Source organism: Mixophyes fleayi, chromosome 9 (assembly GCF_038048845.1).
Source record: "Mixophyes fleayi isolate aMixFle1 chromosome 9, aMixFle1.hap1, whole genome shotgun sequence".
Lineage (NCBI taxonomy): Eukaryota > Metazoa > Chordata > Amphibia > Anura > Limnodynastidae > Mixophyes > Mixophyes fleayi.
In genome coordinates, this window is record NC_134410.1 from 74,387,498 (window position 1) to 74,401,248 (window position 13,751).

General features: G+C 40.2%; 1 protein-coding gene across 1 annotated transcript in view; it reads right to left on the reverse strand.

The window, feature by feature from the left end:
* Nucleotides 1-3,603: 3,603 nt before the first annotated feature.
* The window catches only part of LOC142100757 (G-protein coupled receptor 83-like), a 53,588-nt gene continuing 43,440 nt past the window's right edge, over nucleotides 3,604-13,751 (reverse strand). Inside the window, exon 4 of the mRNA XM_075184543.1 lies at nucleotides 3,604-4,711. Coding sequence (XP_075040644.1) covers nucleotides 4,117-4,711 — 595 coding nt within the window. The 3' untranslated portion in view covers nucleotides 3,604-4,116. The remainder of the gene's footprint in view (nucleotides 4,712-13,751) is intronic.

Consider the following 13,751-nt stretch of genomic DNA (forward strand, 5'->3'; position numbering starts at 1 on the left):
GGTTGTTGTTCACTCTTTTCATCACCTCTTTTCTTTCTTTTTATAGTCAAATATCTATTAAATACTTTTGCGATACAATTTCCTTTAAATCGTTATGTGTAAATACATTAACAACTGAAATCACCACACCTAGATAACATATTCTACCTTAATTCAGTGGTATATACTTATATGCCTTACTTCCAAATTTGTAATTTATTATCTGATAAAATACATGGTATTGCTACATATAATATATCTATGTATAAAATATCTATAAACTTTCCATACTTGTTATTCTCTAACTGTTATTTACAATCACCATCTTGTATTGTATTTTGATGCTATTGTTCCCAAAGATCTCTTTGGTCCAACATATCTAAATTTTAGATTTATTTTTTAATGCAGGACTTTTCCCCATTTTACCTAGATGTTCATTTCTCTCATCTATAGGTCTATTAGTAACATTTATACATATAACACTTTCAGTCAATACATGTGACAGCAATTTTAAGTATAGAGGCCGTGTTTCATTATATTTTCCAGCAACTGGTCTTCCCTCTAGCAAATTAAGCAACTCTGTAAGATTTAAAGATTCTGGCAACAATTCAACATATTGGTATCCATGTAGTGTGTGTGTAAATATCCAACACTTAGTTTAATTGCTCGTTCTGTCATACCACTTTACACATTTTCAGGTTCCAAAACGTTATTATTCTCTGCGTCTTTCCAGGTCACTGTCGGATCGACTACCTTCTTGCAGTGGGCTTTGTGAATCCAAGTATCTATTTCAGCAACTTTCAATGCTGTGGTTATTCCCATCAATCTGTCAAATAACTAGAACATTAAAAATTTCTGACCATAACATTTTCCTGGTTGTATATACTGACAGTGTCAGACTGGGGCATGAAGGGCCCACCGGGGGACTGCAATGCTAGGGGCCCACCAGAGGGGGTGTGGCCAACCATCACAGAAGTGAGACCAGACACTAGAGGGGGAGTTGTCAGGCCACAAAGGACAGCTAGCACCATAGTGTAGTATATAAAGAATGCAGTGTGTGTATAAAGAGTACACAGTCTTGACCTACACCTTAGATTGGGCAGAACAGTCACCTAACATCGGGATTATTCCGCTAGACCAGGCTTGGCTAAATATATAGCAGCCTATTGCTGGAAGGGTATGTTGGGACTTTTAGTTTCACAAAACCTGGAGTGCCACAGGTTAGCCAAGCCTGCACTAGACTCAGAACATTTGACAGACTGTCCTATCTGTTTTTGTCACTTTTACCACCTGTGGCTGCTGGTTTCTTTAGTAGCGGGTTGTCTGGATCCTTTAATTTTGAGGGCCCTATTTGGAAAAAATAATTGGTTAATTTAGAAAATTTCAACCAGCCCCAGCGTTAAATCAATTGGACCCACAATTAATACTTAGGCCTTCCTCCAGCCCCAACATAAAAGTAATAGAATTCCCATTTAATAAACCTATTTCCCTCCCTCCAGACACAATCACATTTACGTATAATAAATATACCTATTTCCCACAACCGTCACTGCCATTAAATAATTCATATTCACATTTAGTAAATATACCTCATGCTCCTCAAACTCAGCCTTGCATTCAATTAATAGCATCCAAACCACCCCATCTTAAATTAATAGTCCCCACTATAAAATTAAATTGCCCCATCTTTACCCAACAAAGAAAATAGCACCCATTATTTAGCCACCACCTATCACACACACACATTACATTGCCACAAGCCCGTTGTGCCATCACACACACATTACTGCGCCCCTTCATCACCATGCTGTGCCTCCTTATGATCACACTGCACCCTCCATGCTGCTTTTGCTCCCCCCTTCATCACCATCTGCCATGCTGCTTTTGCTTCCGCCTTCTCCTGGCCCCCCTTCATCACCCTGTGCCATGCTGCTTTTGCTCCCCCCTTCTCCTGGCCCCCTTCACAATCTGCCATGCTGTCTGTGCTCCCCCTTCACTCTGCCATGCTCCCCCTTCTCTCTGTCATGCTCCTCCTTCTGTGCCATGCTCCCCCTTCTCTGTGCCATGTGCCCCCTTCTCTCTGCCATGCTCCTCCTTCTGTGCCATGCTCCCTCTTCTCTCTGCCATGCTCCCCCTTCACTCTACCATGCTCCCCTATCACCTTTTCTATCCGCTTCTTCCTTTTCTTCTGTCTTGCCGGCGCTCCTTACTGAACGTCGGGTGTGATGACGTCACACCCAACATTCAGTGCGAACGGAGCCGGCGCCGCGGTCGCGTGAGTTTTTTTTTTTTTCTTTTTTTAAAGTTTCTCGCTCCCCCCACCAACGAAGAGGGGAGAGATTCAGGGTCGGGGCCTACCGGGGGATAGCCCTGTCCCCCGGCGGGCCAGTCCAACCCTGTATACTGACAGTTCTCAATAGGCATTTGTAGTGCAATCAGCTTCAAAGTCTCTGCATAGATTCTATTAATATAATAATTAAGAAGTTTGACACTTTGTATCGAAGATGTAAGTTTGCTATTGCCGGAGAGAGTCATGTGGTCGTTAGAGAATATAAAAGGGAGGATCTTATTACATGATACACTACTTTGAAAAAGACTTATTGGTTAAAGTCGAAACGCATTGAAAAGTGTACCAGGGGTTGATAGACTACTCTTTTCTGAAGGAGGTTGAGGAGGGCGGCAGTATAATGATCCTGATTTAACATCTATTATCTACATGCAAGCATTCTTCCATTATTTGGTACGAGTATTTAAAATCCCCCGTTTTTTATGCTGTTGTTTTTATAATAAATTGCTGTTTTATTTTAAAATACCCTATTGCACTAGATTCTCTCTTTTTTTATTTTATTTTCACGTTATCGTGTGGAGATTTGTTCCCTCCTTACGGATGGATTGACGAAGGCACATTATCGGCAAAGTATTTAATATATGCGGTTTCCAGATTGGTTGATGTAAGTGCATTTCCATTGGGGTAAAGACATGCCATTTGGTGATTACTAAGACACCTGAGTTCACATTTGAATACAAGCACCTTTCTAAGAAGGAAAATCGGTGGTGATTTGTCCACAATAACTACTTTGGAAGTCACAATAACTACTTTGAACTTTCCTGACATACTGTGTGGTCTTTTAATTTAGCAGTTTTGCACTATTATTTTTCTTGTTGTTTCTTTGTTATAATCTATTGGAGGAATTGTGAAGAATTTCCATTGGATTAGAGTGGAAGTTAAGTATTTTTCTACCTTATATTTGAGGAACTAGAAGTGCCAGACTTATTTCCAATATTTTCTTTCTATATAATTTTACCTTTCAACAGTTGAGTTTTTGGTTATTATCTGTGCTGCTTTTGGGAGTGAAGCACTTTATACAGGTTTATATTTTTATTTGAATTTATTAATTTTTTCTTTGTATAATCTAAGCAGATTTGCTTAGTTTTGTTGTCATTACGTATAACACAGCTCAGTTTTTCTTTATGTATTCTATACATTTGTATCCACAGAGCAGTTTTGTGTAATAGTCAAGTGAAATGAAAATGAACAAGTCTTTTTACAAAATTCCATGGTCAAAAATATAGTGAAGCAAGACTAAAAAACCAATGCATTTAGTAATAAGTGAAGTAAGCCACTTTGAGGTGTAAGAGGTTCTTTAAGGGATTAAGTAAATACCGCAAAAAAAAGTACACACAATCATACAGATGATCAATAAACAGTACAAAATGGTTTACAAAACATGAATGTCCTACAGCATTTACAGGTACACTGGAAAGAGATATGATACAAGCTTACATGAGTTCTCCAATAAATCCTTAGCCATGACAAAACCCATTAACAAAACCATATAGACTTTTTAGAAAATGCTTTGCTCCTGAACTTCAACTTACTTCCCTTGACCCTAGGAATTGAAATAAGTGTCACAGTATGGCTTATATGTTTTATATCATAAGTTGCAGGTAAAAACAATCCATCAATTTTCCGTACTCAAACATATAATGTTGGCTGTGGTTCCAATTTCTGTTTCCAGTTGGAGGTTATAAAGGCAGTTAATTAGATGTTAGTAATATTTGGAGTCAGAATGAATGAATGTTAAGAAATTCAACATTTTGCACATTCTTTTTTGTTTAACAATGACTATGAATAATTTAGAGATCAGTGTTTATAGTCTGCACATTTACTGTGGACCTAATGCTTTCAGAGGATGGATCTTGCTTGTAGCTAGCCTGTTCTACCCAGGCTTCTCGGTAAGGCATGATAACAGGTGGAAGGGCATTGTCATGAGGCTGAGGAACCTTCTTGCACATGTATAGCAGAGATTTTAGCTCCAATCGAAAGCTTTCATTTAGCCAACAGTAAATAAATGGGTTATAGCAGGTGCTGCTCATTGCAAACCAGTGCAGTGCAAAGTAAAGAGCATTTTTAGTCTTGATGCCCAAGCTAGATATAAGAACCACATAACAATTCAATGGAAACCAACAGACTGCAAACACAAATACTACCAAAACCAACATCTTAATACTTTTCTTCTTGTTTTTGCGATGTGTAATGTACTGCTCTGTGGTGATGTCACCAATGGCATTTCTCATCCACAGCTTCTTGGCCAGTCGGCTATATGTTATTGTGATGATAAGGAGAGGCAACAAGTAAAGGAGAAGGAAGGTAGATAGATCCAGGTACTTCCAGAACATTTCTGCAGGCTCAGGGAAATCTGGAATACACAAGCTTCTTACTGTGGTTTCTCTAGAAAATAAAAATGGCATGTATGAAAAACATGACATTACACTCTTGTACTGTCATTAGTACTCATCATTAGATACACATACCTCTCATTATTACCATTAGCTAACCTATTTCATACAAAATCTATTGCCATGGGACCATCGCAATCCTTGAGGAATAAACATAAAAAAAACTATTTGAAATGTTTCAAGTGTCTAAAGCAACCAAGATAACAATTTGATTCTAGTTATTATTTATTTAGTACATTCTACAAAATGACAGGTAGAATCTGATTGGTTGCTATAGGTACATCTACACTTTTTCAAACCCATAGTTTTAGTAAATATACCCCTAAGTCATTTTGGACAATGCAGGAAATAAATACATTATCTATAATCGCAACAGCTAGTCCTTCCATATGCACCATTTGCCATTTTAGAATACAATACTGACCCACGCTGAATTTTGCAGGTTGACTTTTAAAACTTTAAAATTTAAGCAAGTTGCTCCTTTCCCTTCATAGAACCTGGGCACTGCAAACTGAAAGCTCCAGCGTTACTGTAGCATAACACCAGCAAACTATACAGACAAATAAGAACGAGCAAGCAGAAATCATATGGCCTATTGATCTGTGTGGTTGGACTACATCTGGCAGACATATTTGGCTGGTTAACATTTTAAGCAGTCGAATAAGCTAGGATCAGTTTCAGAAAAAGGTAAGAGCCCCAAGAAAAACTTCAGTGTGAAGTTCCCAGAACTCCTCTAAGGAATTAGAGGAGGTCAGTAAAACCAAGACCATGTTAGGTAGTAGACACACCCCCTTCAAGGGGATGGGAGCCCCATATTTGCAAAGGCAATCTCTGCTAATGTCAAGGAGACTTCTACTACCCACTGTTCCCCCATATATATATAATTATATATATATATATATATATATATATATATATATATATATATATATATATTATATATATATATATATATATATATATATACACACAAACATAAATACAGTGCTTTTTTTGTCATAAAACTCACAGAACTGAGTTCCGGCACCTTTTTTCAATGGATTTTCCAAGTTTTAAAAACAACTTTTGAACATTTGATGTTGTGCACTTTAATTGAGTTGAGTCGAGCATAGCAGGTCGGCGGAAAAATCATTAAAACGGTGCATGCGGCTGCTTGTGTGTCCAGTCCGATGCATGCGCTGGTTGTGATGGTACTGCTCTGCTTGTGGCGCTCATCTTGTGATTGGTCATGCTGAGAGCTTACTGCGGGCAGTGACAGTTATGTTTTGTTACACAACTGACGTGTGTAGGTGTGTGTACAGTGATTGACTACGTGATGTGAGTTTCTTACAAAAAAGCACTGCATATATATTTATATATATATATATATATATATATATATACATATATATGCACCATTCTGGTGATGCGCACACAAACAACATCTTGCTTTGTTTTTTGTTTTAACTGTCAGGATGGCAAAGTAACTTACAGCACAAAGTTCCACACACTTTTGTAGGATTCTAATGCTATGTTCACGGAGTCCACCTCCCTAGTTACTAGACAAATTATTGATCATTGATCATGGTTATATAATGAACAACACAGGCATCAATACTTTACACTGCTGTCACAGCCCTAACTTGATGGACAGGTGACACTCCCACCTTGTGTTTATAGAGGAGTCCACATCAGGTGCTCTTGCTGATTAGCCTCATTGCAGACACACCCTGTCAGCTGATGTTAGCTGTGGAAGTGAATAACTGCATGCCAGGGATTAGCCCCTCTAGTTACTCCCTGATTAGATATCTTATGATATATTACAACCGTCATACAATATATAAACTCTATTTTGTAAGGAAACCGCTCCTGAACCCCTTTATTGGTCACAAACCGCCCTCTGCGCACTTGTGACTGCGAAGCTTACTGTAAGGGAACACACAGGATTCCAGCCTAAGCCTCAAACTCACCTCTCGTTCAGGCTACAGATTTTATTGGTCCATTTCCCAACACATACGCACACTTCACACCTCTCAACAACTGCCACCAGCTAGGTCTAAGGCCCGTAGCAAGCCTATGTTTTAATCACCCAATTGCGCTCACTCTGTGCTCTGGTAGCTAAACATTTAAACCTTCACACACTGGTTTCTAAAGAGTTAATCCAGCCAAGCAATCTGTCTCTTCTAAACAGGCAATGAATTTGTTTTAGAGCAATAAGGACAGAACTATTAAATTGTTAGATTTAATATACAAAAAGTACAATGCTTACAGAGAATAAAAAAACAATTAGATAAAGATTTGACATACAAGAAAAAAATTGCAAACAGTTATAAAAACAAATGGGATGAAAGTATAGAGCATCACTTATGTATAATAATCTGTATGCCTGGGGCAGGCAGAAAAGAAGGGCAGTCCTTCAATTAGATTGATCCCCAAGAAGCTGACAACTTGCCCCTCCTCAACACAGTTTTTTTAAGCAAAATGAAATGGGACATTCTTCACAGGGGCAGCGTTAATGCTAATAGGGGGCAGGGATGTCCGCTGAGTGTTACTATAGTTTTCTCATAAATATTCCCAAAGATTTGACCTTTGGGTAATTCTTCACAGATATATCCCAGAGATATAACTTCCCCTTTAATAAACCGGTCATAATCTCCTGCACATGTAGATACCAAACATGATGGAATTATGACAATGTGACATACCTTTTCCAAAGATATGTGATTACAGCTGTTCCCGGATACCACCAGTACCTGTCATTCACAACCCTGGTGTGATTTCTGCTCATTGGTATGGAGTGGCACCCAATTTTACCAAAATATGAACTATGAATATATTTTCCTTTGAAGCCCATATTTCTATATACCTGTATATGCAGTCTTCAAAAGCTATCTTTGTCTACAAGGATCTTACCTCAGCATATGGCTCTGTCATTTACATTTAGTGGTTCCTTGTGTTTACACTACCTATTGAAAGGAAACCAATTAGGAAGTGGAATACATGATCAAAATAATGGATGTCTGATCTGCATATCTTAAGCAGATAAGCAGGTCAACCTAATTACCTACTACTGGGCTAATTGTTTCCTTTTTAAAAACATTTGATCAAACATTTATCTGAGTTGAAAATTAAGTTCACTTCTATGTATTAATGCAATATTTTATTTGGACCCTGACATTTACTATTCTATTTCATCATATCAGATTTATGCTCTCATCCTGACACTGCAACCTATCTCAAAATATGTAAGTTAAATAATACCATATAACAGTGGTTCCCAAACTTTTGCAGTTCGCGGCACCCTTAGAGTCTCCAAATTTTTTCAAGGCACCCCTCCAAAATAATTATTGAGCAGTCCTGTTTTAGAAGTAGTTGGGTCAAAAAATTGTAATAAGTATTTAGGTCAGGACAGAAATACTTATTTAGTTGTATGCAAAAATGCCCCCTCTGCATCCAGACACTCTGCCCTCAGGCACTCTGCCCCCTCTGCATCCAGACACACTGCCCCCTCCTCTGCTCTCTGTCACACTGTCCCCCCTCCTCTGCCCTCTCTCACGCTGCCCCCCTCCACTGCCCTCTCTCACGCTGTCCCCTCCTCTGCCCTCTGTCACGCTGTCCCCCTCCACTGCCCTCTCTCACTCTGTGTCCCCCTCCTCTGCCCCTCTCACGCTGTCCCCTCCTCTGCCATCTGTCACGCTGTCCCCCTCCTTTGCTCTCTGTCCCCCTCCTCTGCTCTCTGTCCCCTTCCTCTGCTCCGCTGTCCCCATCCTCTGCTCTCTGTCCCCTTCCTCTGCTCTCTGTCCCCCCTTCTCTGCCCCGCTGTCCCCATCCTCTGTACTCTGTCCCCCTCCTCTGCTCTCTGTCCCCATCCTCTGCTTTCTGTCCCCATCCTCTGCTCTCTGTCCCCATCCTCTGCCCCGCTGTCACCATCCTCTGCTCTCTGTCCCCATCCTCTGCTCTCTGTCCACCTCCTCTGCCCCGCTGTCCCCATCCTCTGCCCCGCTGTCCCCATCCTCTGCTCTCTGTCCCCCCTTCTCTGCCCGGCTGTCACCATCCTCTGCTCTCTGTCCCCCCTTCTCTGCCCCACTGTCACCATCCTCTGCTCTCTGTCCCCCCTTCTCTGCCCCGCTGTCACCATCCTCTGCTCTCTGTCCCCCCTTCTCTGCCCCGCTGTCACCATCCTCTGCTCTCTGTCCCCCCTTCTCTGCCCGCTGACACCATCCTCTGCTCTCTGTCTCCCCTTCTCTGCCCCGCCATCCCCATCCTGTGCTCTCTGTCCCCCCTTCTCTGCCCCGCGCTAGCCATAAAAAACAGAAAGAACACAGAAACTTACCAATCCGCCGGGTGCCGGGACCCAGCAGCCTCCTCTCTCCCGCAGCTTGTTACTGACATCGATATTCAGTGACAGCTGCGGGAGAGAGGAGGCTGCTGGGTCCCGGCGCCCGGCGGATTGGTAAGTTTCTGTGTTCTTTCTTTTTTTTATGTCTGGCACGCGGCACCCCAGTGACAGCGCCGCGGCACCCCTGGGAGCCGTGGCGCACAGTTTGGGAACCGCCGCCATATACTATTATATTGTCACACATATGTCCTCCTCCTGTATATCTTTGAACTAGGTGCACTCTCTGAAAAACTACTCCCTTTTTCACTATATATTGTAACAAAAGGAGGCATTTAGCTGGCAATATGCAGAGAAAGCAGGGAAGTAGAGTAAAACATTTGTGCAGTAATGCACCTAGAGTGAAGATTTATGTATGAAAAGCAATAGTTTAAATTTGGTTAAACTTACATGATCTGAATACCTTCCTCTCAGCAAACAGACAGGGCGTGTCTGGTTGTGCAAACAAGAGCCAGTGATGGGTGTTTTCTTTTAAAGAGAAGGTGGGTGTGTCACCTGCCCATCAAGCTAAGGCTGGGGGAGGAGCATCATGTATAAAAGCTTGTTTGTTTCATTTGTTCAGGGAGACCAACGCTGGGATAGCTGGCTGGTCCTGAGAGAGAGCTGGTCTATGTATAGTTAGCGTTTAGGGTCTCCATGATTGCTGTGCAAGTATACGGTGTCGAAATATTTACCATCCTGACAATAAAGAACCATAAAAAGGAAGAAGTTGTTCGCGTGTGCTTCTGCAGTAGCGGGCTCTTGCCACAATATAAATATATATATATATATGAACAACTAACAAACAGATATACACTGGCGCTTACAACCACAATGTAATCACAATAGTGCAGTATAATAAATCGAAAAGTTCCAGATATGAAGATAGCTCAAGTGTGAGCGGCAGCCACGAGACCTGTAGCCAGATGGTTAATCCGGAAAATGAAGACACTGTAACAGAAGACAGGCGGGGCGCCTCAATGTGTATTATCACTTATGTAACGTGAATAGATGTAATAACATGCGTACCATGAGGTATTGGTAGGTCGTCTAGCCAGAGAGTGATGGTCATCTTCATAGATTGTTCCTCCCAGTTGTTCAAGTAATGGACAATGCAAAAAACAGAGCACAACATAGAGTAGTATTGTCAGGATGTGCAATCACACCACCTGTGAGGTATACACCACCTGTAGGGCTTCCTTATCGTGCAAAAAACACACTAGTGCCCAAGAGTCAGCAGTTGTAACATATAGGACACCCGTGTGTATCAGCCATATAAAATATATGCAAATAAAAAACTGCGTACCAGATAATCTCTCCAAACTGACATAAGATAAGTTCTTTAGGTCATAAGTTGTGTGATCCCTCTTTTCCAGTCTCAGTCATTGGCAGCAATAATGACAAGAGATAGGTGTAAATATTACAATAGCGCTTTAATAAAAAATAAATATATGCACTTACATCAGGGAGTGCAAATGGATGCAGGGTGATAGGCTCAACGCGTTTCGTCCCGGTAAAACGGGACTTTCTCAGGAGCAAGAAACAGCAGATGTATGTACCGATAAACTGCAGGCTTTAAATAGAGCCCAGACGCCATCTTGGCGCATGCGCGGCTGCCGCCACTCACCGCGCATGCGTCAAAATAACTTTATAGATATCAACAGAAACACTGAACGGATCAAAGCGGATAGAAAACCTGATGGAGCTATATATATGCCCCCCAAATGGGAGAATGATACTATATCAGGATATTTCCTCTCCTCATCCTAACAAAGCCTATGTGTTTAAGAAATGTAATCACTCTCATTGTATAATTCCCATAGCGTCAGACACACTCAAATATAGCATCTATAGAGGCATTAAAAACAATTATAACAATATACAAATACATAACATACTTAACATAATGAAAACATATACACATAATTACATGCTGATCAAATTAATATCCAATGCTAATAAACTAAAATCTGGTCATAACATACCAGATATGGAGAACATAATCACTACATGATATGCGTGATCAACCTGACTTCACAATAACTGTAATTATATCCTATTATTAAAAATTGATATCTAATAGGAGCAATAAGTTAAATGATACTAATATTACCCATAAGTTTTCTTATTTGGCCCAGGACAAAAATTATACCTTATGCCAAAAAAGCTAAAACATATGTTTGCCAAAAACCCTACTAGATAACCTGGGTTTAGATCAAACAACCAATGAACAACCAATATACACATACACACACACACACACACACACACACACACACACAATATTGTGAACATTTTCAATTACAGATACAGCGGAAAGTATTGATAGTAAAGACAAAATGTCTTTATTATAGCATAGATTTCACAGGTATTCAGTAGCTGTAGTCAATTGTTAAATGCAGATACATATATCAGGATATACCAGATATAGCTTGAGAGCTGGAGATACTGGATACCAGGATTGCCAGGTGTAACAGAAGAGATGCAAGCTCAAGGAGACTGATTTACCAAGTTTAGCAAGGAGCCATCAGGCACAGGATGATCCACAGGTGTCAAGATTTTGTGTTTAGCCAGGAGACACAAGGCACTGAATGATTCATGGGAGATTCAGACAAAGGGAGGGTCCTAGTATATTGTGGACCTCCTCAGAAGCTGGGAGGTCCACAATATACTAGGGAGTAAGCAGGAACAAGGTCAAAAAGAAGCCAGAGTCCGGGTCACAGCCAAATGTGCAAAACGGTGGAACACGCAGAAGTCAGATAATCAGCAGAATACCAGGCACAATTCACAAGAGTAGTGCCAGGGACCAGAAGCAGCAAGCAATTGACAATCTGCAAAGAGCAAAGTTTGAGGCAGGTATATAAGGAAGCGGAACAGCGGCAGGTGATGATAAGGGAAGTAGTTTAATAGCATAAAAGGTGCTGCAGTCCAGATAACTATATATATATATATATATATATATATATATATATATATATGAGTCGGAGTAGTTACTATTAACTTCTGAAAGGGAAACCATTTTGTAGTACTGATGTTTGAGGAACTGTAGGTAGTTGGTCGAACAATTGGTCGTGATTTCCTATGCACTGCAGGACCAGAAGGCATTTGGAACAAGATTTATAGTTCCACTGAACAATCAAATGAAACAACGATCAGTACTTTGGAACGGCATTCGTTCATTGTTCAAGTTTAGACACTAATGCGATAGTAGCCCGAATGGTCGTTTTTTTGGTAGACTGACCCATTAGTTGGCTGAAAAACCTTTAGTGTATAGCCATTGAATATGTGTGAACAAGCCCTTTTTCCTGAGGACATATCTATGTTAAACAGCTATATAGGCGCTGTGGTCATACAGCATTTTCTAAGCGATTCAGAAGCCAGTTCATTATTTTCATTAATAAGCTTTCATACAGTTCTGTTAATTAAGGAAATTGATTAGGTGTTGCTGGGATACAGTGTTCCTAACAAACACAATGTGTTCTGTGCTTTATCTGCATGAAATATGAGACATTACAGAACATTTTGATCACGTTCTCATAAATACTTATGACAATAAGAGACATAAACAGACTGTTAAAGGATCAAGTGTTTCATATGGAGTGATGAGAACCAGCTGAAGGCTTACAATAACTGCCCATATGTTTACATATGGGTATATATTGTTTCATATGAATAAATTATCTATGGACAATGACTAAAACTCATAAACAGGTACAAGTGACATCCTAGTGAAAGCTTTAAGACAAATGATCGACCTAATAACATAAATGCACCACTGGTTCATGGAAAACTGCAAAGCGAGACGTTAATCAATAAACAGGTTTGAATGAATAGAGGAGGAAGCAACACTCAAATAATTATGCTGGTGGTGACTATAATCTTTCTGACATTCACATCTTATTGCATGAGTGTTACAAACAATGGACTTCATGTACATATGTGTGCAGTTGTAAAATGTCTGATAAAATATTATGCAATTACGTGTCTATTCTGAGTTGCAGAAGATCTGTGCGACTCAGAATACTGGGTCGGATTCATTTTCGAACGCAAGTGCCATTTTCAAAATGAGCACGGAACTTGAGTGTATGTGCGCCCATATTCAAATCCAAGTGAATCTCAAAATACGTTACTGGGTATAAGTACGCTCAGGAAAAAAAAAGTTCTGTTAATGTCACCTGTTGATAATATAGTCATTCATTTTTTTTTTTCTGTGCTTGCTTTTGCTACTTGATATTCCACATATGTATTGGACATATCCTGCAGTGTCTTGTCTGTTAGAGCAGAGAGGACATAGGCCCGTATTCATCAACATACATGTCTTCAGACAAAACATAAAAAAAAAATGTTATTCCATAATATACATTTATTAGGATGTTCTTAATGTCTACTGTATACAAAATCCATTTTTCCAATTGGTCCTGACTGCAAACATATAACATTCAGCATACATACATAGCCGTCAACACTAGTAATTTACACTTACATCTAGGGATGAGCGGGCTCGGATTCTCTCAATCCGAACACCCCCAAACAGTGCCGATCCGAGCCTAATCCGAGCACTGTTCGGGTATTCCCGCCGATCGCAAAACTGAAAACGAGGATTAACGTCATAATCCCGGCGTCGGATCTCGCGAGATCCGGATTAATATTAGGCCCGTCGCAATCTTCACTCGGGCAT